Source organism: Ochotona princeps, chromosome 28 (assembly GCF_030435755.1).
Source record: "Ochotona princeps isolate mOchPri1 chromosome 28, mOchPri1.hap1, whole genome shotgun sequence".
NCBI classification, from domain to species: domain Eukaryota; kingdom Metazoa; phylum Chordata; class Mammalia; order Lagomorpha; family Ochotonidae; genus Ochotona; species Ochotona princeps.
Genome location: NC_080859.1, coordinates 8,438,442 through 8,456,197, shown reverse-complemented (window position 1 = coordinate 8,456,197; position 17,756 = coordinate 8,438,442). Strand labels below are relative to the sequence as shown.

General features: G+C 42.0%; 1 protein-coding gene across 1 annotated transcript in view; it reads right to left on the bottom strand.

The window, feature by feature from the left end:
- The window catches only part of ADGRV1 (adhesion G protein-coupled receptor V1), a 387,995-nt gene that overhangs the window by 6,369 nt on the left and 363,870 nt on the right, over nucleotides 1-17,756 (bottom strand). The window contains exons 88-89 of the mRNA XM_058656191.1: nucleotides 4,175-4,366; nucleotides 1,480-1,657 (exon numbers count right to left, since the gene is read on the bottom strand). Of these exons, the coding sequence (XP_058512174.1) occupies nucleotides 1,480-1,657; nucleotides 4,175-4,366 (370 nt within the window). The remainder of the gene's footprint in view (nucleotides 1-1,479; nucleotides 1,658-4,174; nucleotides 4,367-17,756) is intronic.

The window sequence follows — 17,756 nt, the reverse complement described above, 5'->3', positions numbered from 1 at the left end:
TTTGCAAACAAACAAAACCACAAATGCTGTGTGGGCCATGCCTCAGCCATCTGGCAAGAAGAGGGTACAAGTTGTAACAAAACACAAATGTATGATGTTATTCTTAGGAGTTCTGCAACAGTTTTTAGGAATATAATACAAAATGTTTGCTTTAGAATATAGAAAAACATTTCAACAAAAGCAATGTGTTGTTTTTCCCTGGTTGCTCTTCCGAGTTGTGTGGATTTTTTTGGCTCCACACTGTCCAGGGAACTTCACGTTCTTCTCCCTGTAGTTCTATGCTGCTCCACTTACGCTTTTGTCGCGTTCTAGCCCTCTCTGTCTGTGAGCTCTCTCACAGTCTTCCTCCTATGTCGGCCATCTTGCGAGTCTCCCAACAAAAGCAATGTGTTATGGCACATAATCAAGCTGTATTTTAACCAAATGATCTTCTGAATTTGTATTTTAGTATATCCACCAGTACATGCACACATTTGGATATTGTGAAATTGAAAAGTCTCCTGGAGGGGTGGCAGCAGTGTGGTGCAGTGGGCTTATCTGCTGCTTGCAATGCTACCATTCCCATACTGGAGTAGCTCAAATCCAAGTCACTCTGATTCTGATCCAGCTCATTGCTAATGTGCCTGGGGAGGCAGCAGATGATGACTAAGTGCTTGGGCCCCTGCCACCCATGTAGGAGACCTGGGTGATGTTCTTGGCTTCAGCCTGACCCAATGCCAGTCACTGAGGCCATGGGGCAGTGAAAGTAGATGGGAGATTTCAATCTCTCTCGTTCTCCTTCACTGACACAAACACCTCCTCTATCTCTACACCACTCTACGCTTCAAATATGAACAAATATATATTTTTAAGTTCACTGGAATTTCTATAATAATTTATTTGAAAACAATGAAAACTGGTTATTTTGAATGTTAAAAGCAGCATTTCTGGCATAGGAAGTGACTACTGTACCTACAGGCTGAGTGCACTAGTCATGGAGAGAAGAATGATACCATCAAACAAGTGGTGGTGCTGTCCTGTGTGGGCCTTAGTTCATTCCCAGCATGCTGTGCTGCTAAGCTGGGGCTGTCCGTGCTGTATCCTCCTTTCCCTTCGGAAGAACCGTCCCTGTGGTCACCGGTTGCATGAGATCGAAGGTACAGCATGGCCAGTGATAGGCTGTGGGTGATGACACTTACGATATTCAGGATGTTGTCTTTGAACAGTTCTGTCTGACTGTGTACTGAACTGGAGTCAGGTAGAGTTTTGGTGTTCTACAAGATTCCAATTCAAGGGTGTCTGCTCCTTAAAAGCAAATGATAAATGAGTTTTTAGGTGTGTTATAGTTGGTGTCAAGAACAAGAGATCCAAGAGTTTGACTGGATTAAGAATGGGGCATGCACATGAGCTAGGGGTAGTTTGGCAACCTTATGGGAAGAAGTTGCAAACTCTGCTTGGCTAAGGTGTCTGCTTCTCATGGAGTCATGGGCTCATACATACCAGTTTTTAATGCAAATATCAAGTCATCGAACTCCTGAGACTCCTCATCGGCTACCAGCGATCCCTGGCTGTATCCTCCAGATGCAGGAAATGTGGCACCGTTTGGGGGACTCGGCTTTAGATCGGGGCTGGCCCGGCTGGCTTGTTGGAAGGATGCTCTCTCCCAGTCAGGTGGTACCTTTTCAGGTTGGGGTAAAGGGGAAAAGCAAGCAGCCATCTAAATGCATGCACATTCACTCTGAAACATGGAAAGAGGCATCACCCCCCCTCATTCCCAAGGCCTTGAAAATGAAGACCTTTAGTTTGATCTTTATTCCTTAGAAATGTATGGCTCCCTTGGTTCCATTCAATCTAGTAATTCCAAACAAGTTCTCTACTAGAATTACTTGATGTCTATGCTGTCTTCTGCAGGGGGAGGAAAATAGTTTTTAAACCAAATAAACACTTCTGGGGGTAAGATTGTACAAAAAATACTTATTAAAATGTAAGAACTAGAGAAGAAACTTCCTAAGCCTTAATTTAAAAGACCACAGAGGATTCTACATGCAGTAGGTCCCTAAGGTGCTTCACAAAGTTCATAGAAAAGCAATGAAAAGGTAAGCTTATTTTGGTGTATAATATCGTAAAATTTTTGTGTTTTTATAATACACATTTTCATGAACTCTTTAGAGGTTCTTTGTATCAATAAGTACATGCTGAACTGAAAAAGTTCTTTCACAAGATCCTTCTTGTTTTTGATTCAAGAGATAGCTCCGTCCTGGACAGATCAAATGAGTTCCCTTCCCCTGGGCTGCTGGTAAACAGCGCTCTGACCCTCCTTTCCGCCTCTGCTGCTGCTGCTTCTCTGCGTGGCTTTTCAGAATGTCTTTGACAGTCCCTGGCTGACAGCTGGCTCAAGTCCAGTCCAAGCTCGGGTCCCTGGCTGACAGCTGGCTCAAGTCCAGCCCAAGCTCGGGGAATGCAGAGTGCACATGAAGCCGTGTGGCTGTGCAACACCCCAGATGTATGCTCCAGTGGTGGCTCCAGTCCAGGGACTAAAAGGTCACATGGGCTGCCAACCAATATAACAAGGTTTCTGAGCAACTGCAGGGGCACCTCACCCTGGAAAAGTGACTTGAGGGTTTTTAAATTAAACAAGATGAGAAAACCAAGCCTTAAGAAACCTCACTTGAACACCTAGAACAGCACTGAACTTTAGAGCTTTCTGTAATGACATACATTTTTCTCGAGGGTACGATTAAAAGATATTTTTTGGCACAAATTGTTTTTGAAAGCCATGCCTATGGTATGGGTTTTGATTTTAATTTGATTTGCCTATTGGTTTTGATTTTAATTCCATGTTTCATGACCATTTTGAACTACCCTTGTATCTGTATTCTCTAACTTAGTAGCTGAGTCTTTAAAGTATTCCACTTGAGTGAAATTTATATAGCCCAAATAGCTAATGGCTGCTGTATTTGACAGTTCAGATCTAGACAAGTGCTGGATTGGGAAGCTATTCAAAAACACCCCTCAACAAATTGTTTTGAGGATTCATTTCTGAACTGCTGATCCTAAAGATATCCATTTCTACTTGTACTAATTGTAATAAGATTATTCAGCTTTAAGAATTTCTGGGATACAAAAAAATGGTACCAGATCTCTAAACATTCAGGGGTAATACCGACATATTCCAATTTTTAAGTATTGTGTTTGAACTCATTTACAACTCTTTACCCAGAGACTGAAATCTCATTTCTCACTTCGGCCTCTGATAACTACCATTCTAGTCTTTCGTTACTCATGCTTACTCAATTTCCTATTTAAAAAAATCAGAGTACTTGGTTTGAGAAGGTTTACCTTAACTTTAACCTGACATAATGCACTAGTTTACACTGCCACAGAGGACAAAAATATCTTCTGAGCAGCCAGGTTGTTCATCTTTCTCTTTATCTGGAACCTGTTTGGTTTCCAAGTGGACTAACCTTGCCTTCTTGCCATTTTTCAAGATGCAAACATAAATACCATTCCCGAAGGCTACACAGACAGCAGTAAAGTGGGGACAGTAGCTGCAGTCATGTCAGGCCCCAGAGAAATGGGTTGGGACCCAGCTTACCATCCTGGTAAGAATGCCTTCAGGTGTGTTTGAAAATCTGAGCAGTGTTCTCCAGCTACAGGCAGTGTTTCTGCCAGGCTGGTGGCACAGGGGATAGAAGTGCTATGGAGAGCAGTAGGTGGCAGAGGAAACTCTGGTTGTTTGCCAGCGTTGTTCCCCTGCACCGGTAGTGCACTGGGAAAGATTTGGCACCTGCCCTTTTCATTGAGTGTTTGTTGAGACTGAAGCAGTGAGTTTGGATGGAGGAGGGAAGAGAGCTAAAAGGCACATTAGGGAGCAAAACAGCACTGAAAAGAACAGTTCTTAAGCAGATGAATTCCCTGCCAAGGCAAATTAGAAAGATCTTGAAGACAGTTGTCGGATTATGCTCTGATTTGCCAGCATAAGCAGCTGGCTAGGACAGCCCAGAGGGCAGGGGAGAAAAGAATTAGATGGCAAGTGGTATGACAGCAAATATACCATGTTCCATGCACTAGAGGGCTCAGCAGGGACAGATGGAGTCACGTAACATTTATCTTGTACTCCTTAGGAGATGGGGAGGGTGTCTGAGAGTCTGAGTGGGACTGAGAGGGGAAAGCAAGCAGACAGGCACTTCCTCACCTCCTCCAGAGCGCCGATGAGGTTCTGTGTAGATTTGTTGATCTCCCCTCCTGCTGGTGGCATTCCACTCCCCGGAGTGAAGAAGGCTGTGCTGGGTCCAGGATGCCCGTTCACTTCTACTGTGTAGCTGGCCTTCATGGGACAACACATCTGGTTGTGCATAATGAAATAAACCACAAACACGTAGAGTCCCTGCAAGAGAAAGTGTACCAGCCTGTCAAAGGAAGTTCTGATCCCACAGATGGAGGATGACAAGGCTGTGGGAGTAGCTGACTTTACATGAGGACTCTCCAAACTCGATCAAAACCTGGGATTATGGGATGTATTAGGAAGTCTAGCTCAAGTCCCCTTTAAAATTAGAATGCAATAAATAAAAAGTCGGTCGATGTCATTTAGGAAATCTGACCTCTCGCCAATCATTTTTTCCCCCCTGGTTGACACGTGTTACTTTGATATGTAGCCCTACAAATAAAAGAAAGCCACATTGCAGAGGTCTGGCTGATAAGGGCAGCCATGTTGTTTTAGAAAGCCAGCACCATCTCTTGGGAACTCCGCATCTCTTCCACGTAGCTCAGTTTCCCTTCTTGTTTTTCTTGGTGCTGCACTCCGGCTGCTTGGCTAACGCTTCCATCACATTGCAGAGCCCAGGGAGGGCAGCATCGACGGAGCCTCCTGATTTCATTTCTAAATCTCACCTCTATCTTATTTGGAAACAGAATGGCAACATAAAAGTTCTGAGGAATTCCATGGATTGTTGGATACTAGGCACGCTTTGCTTCTCAGTAAATGTTATGTAATAAAGTGAGCTGGTGGCTGATTGAAGAGCTGCTGAGCCTTTTACATGCTTCTGCAGCTTGCTCCACTTCCCTGACAGAGAGCAGCTCCCCATGGTATGCTTGTGTTCTGGCCCTGGCCTGCCCTGGCTCTCTCTGGACCTCTACAAGGAATCTACTGTGTATTGTAATGGTGCTGCTATAGCACTTGGCAGTTTTGACCTTTGACCTTTGTGCATAGCCAACAAGATACATTCAGCTGTGCTATTTCAAGTTTTGGATTCATTTGAGAATCTTCATAGTTGTCTTAATCAACAAAAGTAAAAGTAAACAATGCTGTGTACCAACGAGGTAAAGGCCATAACATTAAGACTTTTGTGGGGAAAAAAAAAATCATTTTATGGTTGCATTTGCCCACAGTTACTAACGTTTCTAGAAGCAATGACATACTTGTCGGCCTTATATTTGCATCTGTGGTATAATTAGCAAAAAGTCCATTAAGAAACACCCACTGCCCAGGAATTACAACTTTTATATAAAATGGAATTTAAGGATAGTCCTCAGAATATGGTTTGTAGCATTGCTGCCTGCTGCCATTTTTGGGAAAGCAAGCCTTCTCCCTCTCAGGTTGGTGGCTGTATAAGGTCAAAAATGTTTTGAAAATGAGTGGTTTGATCTGGTAAGATTACTTTTAAATGGAAGTGCTCTCACCATGCTATAAAATTAAGCAGAAATGGCTCGTTGCCCTTTGGATTAGGGTTGCTGGGGTTTTTGGTAAACATTAGTAGCCTTATGTTATGTAGGGTAAATGTGAATTAGTTTCATGTGAGAGTGATGTCAGGCACATGAGCAGAAAGAAATTTTCCTCAAAACATTCATCCACATCCAAAGTTGTTTTTTTCTTGTCCAACTAAATTTTCATATGGCTCTGACCTAATTACATTGGCCACAGTGATAGACAAAACAGGAAAAAAAATTAAACTGTCAGCCTTAAAAATTGTGCAAATTCCACTGATTTATTTCAGGATTGCTCTGTTGTGAAGTGATAGGGGAAGGCTGGGTTAGGAAACCAAACCCACGCTTTAAAATCCATCTCTAAGGACCCATTTGTTAAAATAGCACATTATCTCTCTTGTTTGTTTTTATTTCTAGCCTTTCTTTTGTGCTTCAGGAAAGGGGCTGCCTTATGAAAATAACTTGCATGAGAAAAATCATGATTTTTTTCTTTAAAGTACAGAAATGCAAAATGAAAACTTTGAAGCATTTAGGGGTGTCCCAGGCAACACAACGCTGACTGAAATGGAAAGGAAAGAATGTTTAAGTGCAGTTGTGTAGCATTTGTGCTGCCCTGGCTGGGCAAATACAGAAAGGGGGCCTTGATACTCTTCAGAACACACTCAGCTGAGGCACTTTGACCTCAGAGGAAAAACCAGTTCCCAATTCCAGACACTGTTTCTGAAGTCTCAGGCCCTCTTTTGGATGTTGACCTGCGAAACAGAGTTTAAAGAAACTAGACTCTCAATGATTCAATGCATATTTACTGATTGCCCACTTGGTACACTGCCAGGCACTGAGGTGCCAGCATTCAACATGTGGCTCCTAACCCTAAGGTGCTGATGGGGCAGATGTTTGTCACAATGCTTACAATGCTGCCTACAATGTCCACATCCCAGTACCTGGACCCAGTCCTGGCTTAAGTTCCTGTCCAGCTTCCTGCTCATGTGGACTGGGGGAAGCAGGTGATGGCTCAAGTGTTTGGGGTCTACCACCTACATGGAACACCTGGAATGAGATTGTGGCTTACACCTGACCCCTCTGTTCTGTTCCAGACATGTGTGGAATGAACCAGTAGATGTAAGATCTTTCTTTCCAATAATTTTTAATTAAATTAATCATTTTTAAATTAAAAATTGTTGGAATCAAAATCTATAAAAATGACAGGGTCCTCAGAAGCAGAACAGATGAGGGGTTCTTCAAACAGATCATGAAAAATGAAAAACATGTTGCAGGAAAAAGGTATGGATTTCAAAATGTTTTTGTACCAAAATAAATTCCTTTTAATGTCCTTTTTTTTTTACGAATTTTTTTTTAATTATTTATTATTTAACTTCATTAATTACATTGTATTATGTGACACAGTTACATAGATACTTGGGTTCTCCCACCCCTCCCCAAACCCTCCCACCATGGTGGATTCCTCCACCTTGTTGCATAACCACAGCTCAAGTTCAGTTGAGACTCCCCCATTGCAAGCGTATACCAAACATAGAGTCCAGCATCTTATTGTCCAGTCAAGTTCAACGGCTTCTTAGGTATACCCTCTCTGGTCTGAAGACAGAGCCAGCAGAGTATCATCCCAGTCAATTGAAAGCTCCAACATACCATCAGCAAAAATTTACATCATTATGGAATTAATTGACATAGTAATGAGTAACCAATATGTTGGTATATGTTTGCAATGAAAGAATCTTGATTGAATTTGAACTGTAATACTGCATCAAGGTGGAGGAATCCACTGGGGGGAGGGGAGGGGGAGGGAGGGGAGGGGAGGGAGGGGGGATTCCCAGAGCCTATGAAACTGTCACATAATGCAAAATAATTAACAATAAAAAAAAAAAGTTTGCATGGAAACAAAAAAAAAAAAAAAAAAAAGAAAAAGAAAAGCAATTGAGAATTTGTGATGGAAGTGACATGACATTTTTTTTGTTTTCATTGCATGAGTTTTGGGTTCAGTGCAATCAACAGTATAAAAATAAAATCCTTTCCTGATTTAAAAAGGTCAAAAAAAAAAAAAAAAGTAAATGCGAGTTCCCAGTCACCTTCTGTGACCACCTCACCTATACTTCAATTTAGTTTATACACAACATATAACATACATAACATAACATGTTATACATAACATCATATCATCTTAAATTAAGGCAAACATGTGGTATTTAACCTTTTGGGATTGGCTCATTTCCCTTAGCATTATGGTTTCCAGTTTGGCCCATTTGGCCACAAAGAACTGCATTTTGTTTTTTTTAATAGCTGAGTAGTATTCCATGGAGTAGATGTACCATAGCTTTCTTATCCAATCCTCTGTTGATGGGCATTTTGGTTGCTTCCATGGTTTTGCAATTACTGATTGTGCTGCTATGAGCATAGGAGTGCATGTTGGTTTCTCATAAAACAAGTGTTCTGGATATATTCCTAGGAGTGCTATTGCTGGATCATACGGTATGTTGAATTTGAGTTGTTTGAATATTCTCCATACTGATTTCCATAGAGGCTGTACCAACCTGCAGCCCCACCAGCAGTGGAGTAGGGATCCCTTTTCCCCGCAACCTCGCCAACAAGTGTTGTTGGTGCTTTTATTCATGTGGGCCAGTCTTACTGGCGTTAGGTGGTACCTCATTGATGTTTTAATTTGGATTTCCCTTATTGCCAGGGAACTTGAGCATTTTTTCATATGTTTATTTGCCATTTGGGTTTGTTCCTTTGTGAAGTGTCTGCCCATTTCCCATGCCCATTTCTTGAGTGGCTTGTTTGTTTTGACATTTTGGTTGTTTTGTAGCTCTTTGTATATTCTGGAGATCAGCCCTCTATCACCTATGTCGTGTGCGAAGATCTTCTCCCATTCTGTGGGTTGCTTTTTTACTTTGTTGATTGTTTCTCTAGCTGTACAGAAGCTTCTTAGTTTGATGAGGTCCCAATTGTTTATTTTGGTCTCGATTTCTACTGCATTTGGAGTCTTTTTTAGGAAGTGAGGGCCTACCCCTAAGTGTTCCAGTGTGTTTCCAACATTTTCTTCCAAAAGTTTGAAGGTTTCTGGATGTAGGTTTAGATCTGTTATCCATTTAGATCTGATCTTAGTGTATGGTGAGAGATGTGGATCTATTTTTTTGTTTCTGCAGGCTATTAACCAGTTGTCCCAACAGCATTTATTGAACAGACCTTCCCATTTGCCTGGATTGTCGTTTGTCTTTTTGTCAAAGATTATTTGGCTGTATCTGTGTGGGTTTCCTTCTGGTGTTTCTATTCTGCTCCATTGATCTTCCTCTCTATCTTTGTGCCAGTACCACGCTGTTTTGATAACCACTGCCCTATAGTATGTCCAGAGGTCCGGAACTGTGATTCCCCCTGCTAACTTCCTGTTCTTCAGGATGGTTCTAGCTATCCGTGGTTTTTTGTGCTTCCAGATGAACCTTTGGATCATTGTTTCCAGTTCCATGAAGAATGTTTTGGGCAACTTCATTGGGATTGCGTTGAATGTATATATTGCTTTTGGCAGTATAGACATTTTAATGATATTGATTTTACCTATCCAGGAGCATGGGATGTTACTCCATCTTTTGAGGTCTTGTTCAATTTCTTTTTTAAGTAGTTTGTAGTTTTCTTCAAATAAGTCTCCTACATTTTTGGTTAGATTTATTCCCAGATATTTCATACTTTTCTCTGTTATTTTGAATGGTATCTTGCTGGTTAAGTCTTTTTCCATCTTGGGGCTGTTCACATACACTATGGCTGTTGATTTTTGTTCATTAATTTTGTACCCTGCCACTCTACCAAACTCTCGTACAAGTTCTAGCAGTCTCTGTATTGAGTCTCTTGGCTCTTCTACATAAAGAATCATATCATCTGCATATAGTGAGAGTTTGACTTCTTTGTTTCCCATTTGGATTCCTCTGATTTCTTTTTCTTGTCTTATGGCCTCAGCGAGTACCTCTAGGACTATGTTGAATAGTAGTGGAGAAAGTGGACATCCCTGTCTTGTTCCAGATCTCAGTGGGAAGGGTTCCAGCTTTTCTCCATTCAGTATGATGCTGGCGTTGGGTTTTTCATATATGGCTTTAATTATGTTGTGGATTTTTCCATCTATGCCTACCTTGGTTAGGGTTTTTAGTAGGAAGTGGTGTTGGATTTTGTCGAAAGCTTTTTCTGCATCTGTTGATACTATCATGTGATTCTTGTTTTTCAGTTTTTGGATGTAGTGTATCACATTTATGGATTTGCGAATGTTGAACCATCCCTGCATTCCAGGGATGAATCCTACTTGATCTGGATGAACGATCTGTCTGATGTGTTTTTGAATTCTGTTGGCTAGGATTTTGTTGAGAATCTTAGCATCAATGTTCATCAAAGAGATAGGTCTGTAGTTTTCCTTCTCTGTTAGTTCTCTGTCTGGTTTTGGGATTAAGGTAATGTTGGCTTCATAGAATGAGTTTGGAAGGATTGCCTCTTTTTCTATTGTTTTGAAGAGTTTGTAGAGGATTGGGGTCAGTTCTGTTCGGAATGTTTTGTAGAATTCTGTAGTGAAGCCGTCTGGGCCTGGGCTTTTCTTTGTTGGGAGGTCTTTAATCACTGATTCAATCTCTACTTCAGTTATGGGTTTGTTCAGGTCATTTGTTGCCTCTGTGCTAAGTTTTGGCAGATGGTAGAAGTCTAAGAACTTTTCCATTTCTTGGTGATCTTCTGATTTGTTGGAGTACAGTGCTTTGTAGTAATTTCTAATTATGGCCTTAATGGATGCGGTGTCTGTTGTTATGTTGCCTTTTTCATCTTTGATGCTGTTAATTCTTGCCTTCTCTTGTTTTTTCTTTGTCAGTCGGGCCAGTGGGGTGTCTATCTTGTTTATCTTCTCAAAAAACCAGCTTTTTGATTCATTGATTTTGTGTATGGTTTTTTTTATTTCTATCTGGTTGATTTCCTCCCTTGTTTTGATGATTTCTTGTTTCCTATTGTGTGTGGGGCACTTCTGCTGTTGTTTTTCCAATTCCTGGAGGTGTGTGTTTAGTTCTTGGCGCCTCTCTTGGGCCTTGACATGAGCTCCAATTGCGATGAGTTTACCCCATAGCACTGCTTTGGCAGTGTCCCACAAATTTTGGAATGTTGTGTCAGAGTTTTCATTGGTTTCCATAAATTTTTTGATCTCATCTTTAATTTCTTCTCTGATCCATTGTTCGTTTAATAGCATATTGTTCAGCCTCCAAGAGTTTCTGTATTTCCTGGGGCATTTTGAATTGCTGATTTCCAGCTTCATTCCATGGTGGTCTGAGAGGGTACATGGTATGATTACTATCTTTTTGAAGTTATTTAGGTTTGCTTTGTGTCCTATCATGTGGTTGATCCTGGAGAAGGTGCCATGCACTGCTGAAAAAAATGTATAATCTGTGGCCTTAGGGTAAAAAATTCTATAAATGTCAACCAAGTCCAGTTGTTCTATTGTTTGTATGAGCTCTGTTGTTTCTTTGAGTTTTTGTTTTGTTGATCTATTGTTGTTAGTGGGGTGTTAAGATCACCCACTATTATTGTGTGCATATCTATGTCTCCCCTTAAGTCCGTGAGTAATTGCTTCACGTAGCTAGGTGCGTTTGAATTTGGTGCATATATGTTCACAATGGTAATTACTTCCTGATGGATCAGTCCCTTCACCAATATAATGTCCTTCCCTGTCCTTTTTGATGTGTGTCAGATTGAAGTCCACATCATCTGAAATTAAGACAGCTACCCCAGCCTTTTTTTCTCGTCTATTGGCATGAAATATCTGTTTCCAACCTTTCACTTTCAGCTTCTTCGAATCTCTTCTGGTTAGATGTGTCTCTTGTAGGCAACAGATAGTTGGGTGCTGTTTGATAATCCATTCTGTTAATCTATGCCTTTTGATTGGTGAGTTCAGGCCATTTGTGTTAAGAGTTAAAATTGAGAGGTTGTGATTTTGCCTTGCCATACTTGTTTTTGTGGATGTTGATATCTGTGTAATTGCCCTTCCTTGTGTGGACTTTAGTGGGGAGATCTTCCTGTTTGCCATCTTTGCTTATGATTCACCTCCTTTTTTTTCTGGATTTAGTGCATTTCTAAGGAGATTTTGTAGAGCTGGTTTTGTGCTGGCATATTCTTCTAATTTCTCTTTGCTGTGAAAGTATTTGATTTTGTTCTCAAATACGAATGAGATCTTTGCTGGGTACAATATTCTTGGTTGACGGTTGTTCTGATTCAGGATTTGGAAGATCTTTGTCCATTCTCTTCTTGCTTGTAAAGTCTCTTCAGAGAAGTCAGCAGTGATCCTGATTGGTTTTCCCCGGTATGTGATCTTTTCTCTGCTTTGTACTTGTCTCAGGATTCTTTGTCTTCATTGGAGTGGAACTTGAGCACCATATGTCTGGGTGAAGATCGCTTTGGGTCATATCTGCTGGGAGTCCTCTGACCGTCCTGGATTTGGGTTAATGTCCTTTTGACACACACTCTTGGCAGGATCCATCTCTGCTTCTTGGTTTTCACTAAGTGGAATACACAGCAATAGGAGATGATTTCCATGATGGTGGCTTCAGGCATTTGCTGGATGTCCTACTATTATCACACATATAAAAATTGCTTTATATCATTTTTGTTAATTATATACAGAATGACTATACCCATGAGGACCAAGCCTGTGTTTCTTTAGATTTGGAAATTCACACATATTTACCAACATTCTGTGAAACACAAAAGAAATCCCCAAAGTCTTAAAGAACGAAGAAGTCATCTTAGCACCCTCAAGGAAAAAAATAAGTACAAGATCTTCAGGCTGTAATCTTGGTCATTTTTATCTGATTCATGCAAGATGGGAAAGACTGTGTCACCATGTCCCACACTGAGCTCAGATGTAGTGGCAAGGGAGAAGTGGTGAAACAGGAATGGTAAGGATCCCATCTTCCTGAGTTCTAGTCTGAAGACCCCACTTGAGGGACACCCCACCTACTTCATTCCTACCCAGAGACAACAGGAGCAGGGAGTGCAAACTTCATTAGAAGGAGGCTTTCTTCAGCTCAAACATTAGAAGCACAAGCTAGAGGAACTTACGTAAAATGGCCACCTCCAAGACAATAAAAACACCAATGCTGTATTTTCTCATTTATGCAATGGGCCCTGGTGTGCACGGGGAGCTAAAGAGGTAATCTTTGCTAGGTAAGAGACCTGAGTCTTCTGTTTCAGCAGGGAGAGGGTGTAGGGAAGGGCTGAAGGCAGGCTGAGGAATGTGTTGGTCTGAGACCTGGAGTCCTCCCATGACTGTTCTCTGGGTCCTGCAGCAGGGGGTCCATACACCTTTCATCTCAGCTAAGTCTTTGTCTCAGATGTTACACTATCTGGGAGGCCTGCACCCCTCCTGGGTCTCTGCTGCCAGTCTGTTCTGCCCAGCCCTCCCACAACTTTCCTGACTGTGGTGCTGCTGGCGGCCACAGTCCCTGCTGGTGGTTACCTACTCTCTCAGGCTTTGTTCTTGCCTTGGCAGCCGCTTCTGGGGGTCTCCCTAATTTCCTGCCTCTCCCACGTGCTTGGGCTGTGGACTAGTGCTGTTTGGAAGCTCTGGTGTCTTAGCACAGAAGGCGGTGCTCGTGTGGGTGACAGAACCGATGCGGTGTTCTGCACTTCTGTGGTTTGTTTTCACCATCTGGCGGAAGGCAGCCATTTCATCTGTGATAGTTCTACTTTCTTAAACTGTTCTTATTTTTACAACGAAAGTTGCTCCTGTGAGCAGCTTTCTTCCTGAGACTCCACTATCTAACCTCTGCATCCAGCATCTAAAGGGCGCCCTGACCTCACCCTGGCAGAAATCTGTGGGAGCAATCCTCACTCGAACACTTCATAAAATATTGAGATGATGTGGGAGAACTACCAACTCTTCACTGTGCTGTGCTCTTGTACTATGATTCTTAACGAACTTAAGGGGTACTACCGAGTCACACTACTGAGTCAATGAAAGAAGCTGCCGACTTCACAGACATCCTTGTGGAAGTTTCTGGGTAGCAGGCCTTCCCTATAGACATCTGCTCTCCGCTTAGAGAATCCCAAGGTTTGCTCACAGACACGCCGTGTACGGTTCATGGCAAGTGTAAGGGCAGTTCTCTCTGTGTGTCTCTCATGAACATGAGGAACATTTGGCCAGAATTCTTTTTGTGATAAATATTAATAAATCAGAGATAACTGTTAGGCCAGGCGGTCATCCCATCACCTACGATGGCATTGACAAGCCCCGCTCTTTAGCTTTAATTCCTTCAGAGCCTCATTGCACAGGACTTCACCCAGAGACCCTCCATGCATGGAGTGCTCACCATGCGTGGGACCGCTTAGCAGGAGCCGGGCTATTTCGGACATGACAGAAGCAGCAGCAAACCATGTTTTCCTAAAGTCACACGGCAACACGTTCCTCTTCCCATGAACATCCTTGCTTTGAGGATTCCTAGATTAGTTTCTCAATACCCAGTAAGGTGTGTGGGAGGATCTAGACATTAGAGAAGACTACAGATGGTCAAAATGTATATCTTAGAAGAAGTTTGGAGTTCGTGAAATTTTTAAGGGTTTGATAAAAAGGCAATAGGTTGAAGTGAACTTTGAATAAGAAATATTTTATTTAAAATTATACCATATTGTATTCTAGTCATTTGCTTATATCTTGCTACATATAAGACTTTTTTTAAAACTTGTTTGAAAGGCACCATGGCACACACAGAAATCTCTTTGCTACTTCACTCCCTAAGTGGCCACAACACTCCTGTGTGGGCCAGGCAGAAGCCAGGAGCCGATAACACCAGTGTAGCAGAAACACGTGGCCATCTTCCACTACCTTTCCATGCGCATCAACAGGAGGTTAAGAAGTGGAGGAGCTGGGACTCAAACCAGGACTCGGGCTTTGCAAGCAGGGGCTTAACCTTCTGTACCACAATGCCAGCCCATACAAGTAGTTTTAAAGATAATGATCATCAGTATTCTTTAAATCGCCTTCCTGAAAATGAGGCCTTAAAATGTATCCAGATGTCCTACTTAATCATCCTATGAATTATGCTTAATTGTTTAGACAGTAATTGGTGATGATGATGAAAGGGAAAAAAATGAATGACCCAGCACCAATGAACATGTATATTTTTAGATCAACTGAATGGGGAGAGAAGGCAAGGTTAGAGGCAGAAGTGTGGCAAGTAACTGTAGTGTTGAAAGCTCAGGTCCAATGGGTGTGGGATTTTTTTGTTGTTACAGAAAGGTATTGTACAGAGGGAAAAAAGCTGAGTGTTTAGGATCACACACAGCTGGAGGCCACTAGGACGAAGGGGGATCAGGGTAGTAGAAAAGAAACAAGTAGCTAGGAATACCTGATAAAGGAGCCATCGCAGCCCCAGCTGTAAAGCCAATAGGAGATTCTGCTCTAGAAAACTACAGTGGTTTCCATGATCAAAACCAGACATCAAGAGGAGCGAGGGGTTTGTTTATGTCAGCTCTGCCTCATATCTTCGGGAAACACACTGCGAGAGCAATGAGAGTACCTAAAGAGGTGCTCTGTATCAGTGTTAAGATGCAACAGAGGGCGTGGTGAGAGCAGGTGGAGTATGTACTCAGTGAGGTGTCAAGAAATGCATGCTCTGCAGTAGTGTCAAGAACGGGGCATCCTGAAGGTGGAAGACTAACCCGACTAGATCTGTTAGTCCAGCAAGTTCGACAAGCATGTGTTCACACTCGTCAGGGGTGCTTTACTCCTGCTACACCACTTACTTCTATCATCATTTTTCTTATTCAGAGCAAAAAAAGACTGTGCAGTACAGAGTTCCTTTTAAATCTTCCACCTGAAAAGAAATGCTGACTGCACAAGGCACATTTCTTATTCTTGGCCATGCAGGACTAATGTGGGTGTGCTTCCTGACCTCAAAATCCTTCTTGAGAATTAGCCAGTAATACAAGTTGTGTGAGGCAGTATGTCAGCTAAAGACATTGTGTATGAGTATGTATGTGTGTGTCCTCAGGTTTCACCACTATGGTTATGTGCCACAATTCTGACCTTGCCTCTTTCTCTCTTTCTCAGCCACAGGTTCGGCTGTCTGTGTAGGCAATAGACACCAGAGGAGGCAGAGTGCAGCTGCACTTCCTGCTAATGCTAACCCCCAGGGAGAGCAGGAGAGACAGACAGAATGAATGTGTTCATATAGCATCTAAATTATTTTATATTGGTCCTAAGTGCATAAAACTCTTTTTTAAAAGACTTTACTAATTTCATAATGTGGTTAACTAAATATCAAAGACTACCTAACTGGCCTTGTTTCAGGAACGTTCTCAAATGACTCAATTGAGGTTGGGGGAAATGTGGAACTCCACATACTAGGCTTTGCTGTACTGAAAAAGGAAGCCATAGATGATCCCTGGAGAGCGAGGAAGTTATTGATACGATTGACAAAATGGGTAGGTTTTAGGAAGTCTCACCAACAGGTTAAAAACTCTTTGATGTGTATTTTTTTCATGTATAGATTCAAAATTATTAATATAGTTATTTTTAACTTTCTGAAAAACAGCTGGTAATCAGTCAAGTTACTTAATATCTTCCAAGTTAATATTTATTTACTTGAAAGAGTGACAGAGGCAGATGGGAGAGAGATCTTCCATTTGCTAGTTTACTTCTCAAATGCCTAGAACAGCTGGGGCTGGGTCAAGTTGAAGCCAGGATCCTTGAACTCTTCCTGGGTCACCCATGTGGGTGGCAGGGGCTCAAGCACTTGAGCTGTCATCTGCTGCTTCCCAGGGAGAAACTTCCCACTGTGGAAACTGGAAAGCTCCTGTATGGGATGTGGGTGGGTGCCCTAAGCAGAAGTGTAACCCATTGTGCCACAACCCTTGTCCCCTATGATTTTATCATCACTGAAACAAGGATAGAAGCATTTCTCTGGGGGTTTGCCTCAGCAAAACTAAAAGTCTCTGGTTATTTTTAACTTTCAAAAACCAAATGTTTAAGCACTGGAAATTCATATTTAATAAAAGAATATAGAGAAGTCAACAAAATTTTTATACTAAATCTTGAAACTCAGAAATGACCATTCAATCTCGGATATAAACTTTCTTAAAATTACGTTTTTAGAGAAAATTTTTTTCCCTCAACCCATTAATTATGTAAGGACATGTTTTTATATGTAAGCATTTTCTTAGAATAAGAGCTGAAGGTTGGATTTATAGTTGGGCAATCACTAGGGAAACCTCACATTCTGGTTTGCCTATGATAGTCTTGGTTTGCCTGGGATTCTTAGTTTAGCCTGTTGACTCAGCATCTTTAATATCACAGTCTCACTCAGCTGGCCAGGATAGTGAATTACATGGCAACCTAGCACTAGCTTACCAGGGGATGAGCACCATGGAAACTACAGCCTTTGACAGCAAGGCTATCAACTTGAGTCTTATAAAAATCCATGTTTTAGACAGCCTTCTTGACTAACGATGATCTGCAATTAAGATTCTCTCTGAATGAATCCATAATAGCCGAGTGTCCACCTGTTAGTGCCCTGCAAGGCCCCACCCTTCTCTCAGGATTTCATGCTCAGGCATGTGTTCTGACACTCACGGAGTCCCCTGTTCCCTGGACCTCAGCTTGCAGGGGGAAGATCGCAAGGGGAAGAAGGGTCCTGTGAAAGCCTTCCCTAAATTTAGAAATGGCCTTCCAAATATTTCTTCTTTCTTCACTACAAAATAATGTGGTACATTATGCTGCATTCAAGTACTTCACTTATTTGCGAGGCAGAGCAAGCGACAACAGGCACACTAGCCAGCTGCTGGCTCACTCCCCAAATGCCTGCAGCTGCTGGGAAGGTGGGGTGGAGGATTGAAGCTGGGAGCCAGAAACTGAATCAGATCTCCCATGGAGCAGCAGGGATCTAACCAGATGAGCCAGCACTGCTCTCTCTCGGGGTTAGCATTAGGAGGAAGTGGAGCTACCCTACTCTGGTGTGTATTACCTACACAGGCAGCCTAACCTGCGTCTTAAGTGCTAGACAAACACCTGACTCTTACATACTATTCTTCAAAGCTTTTGTGCATCCGCT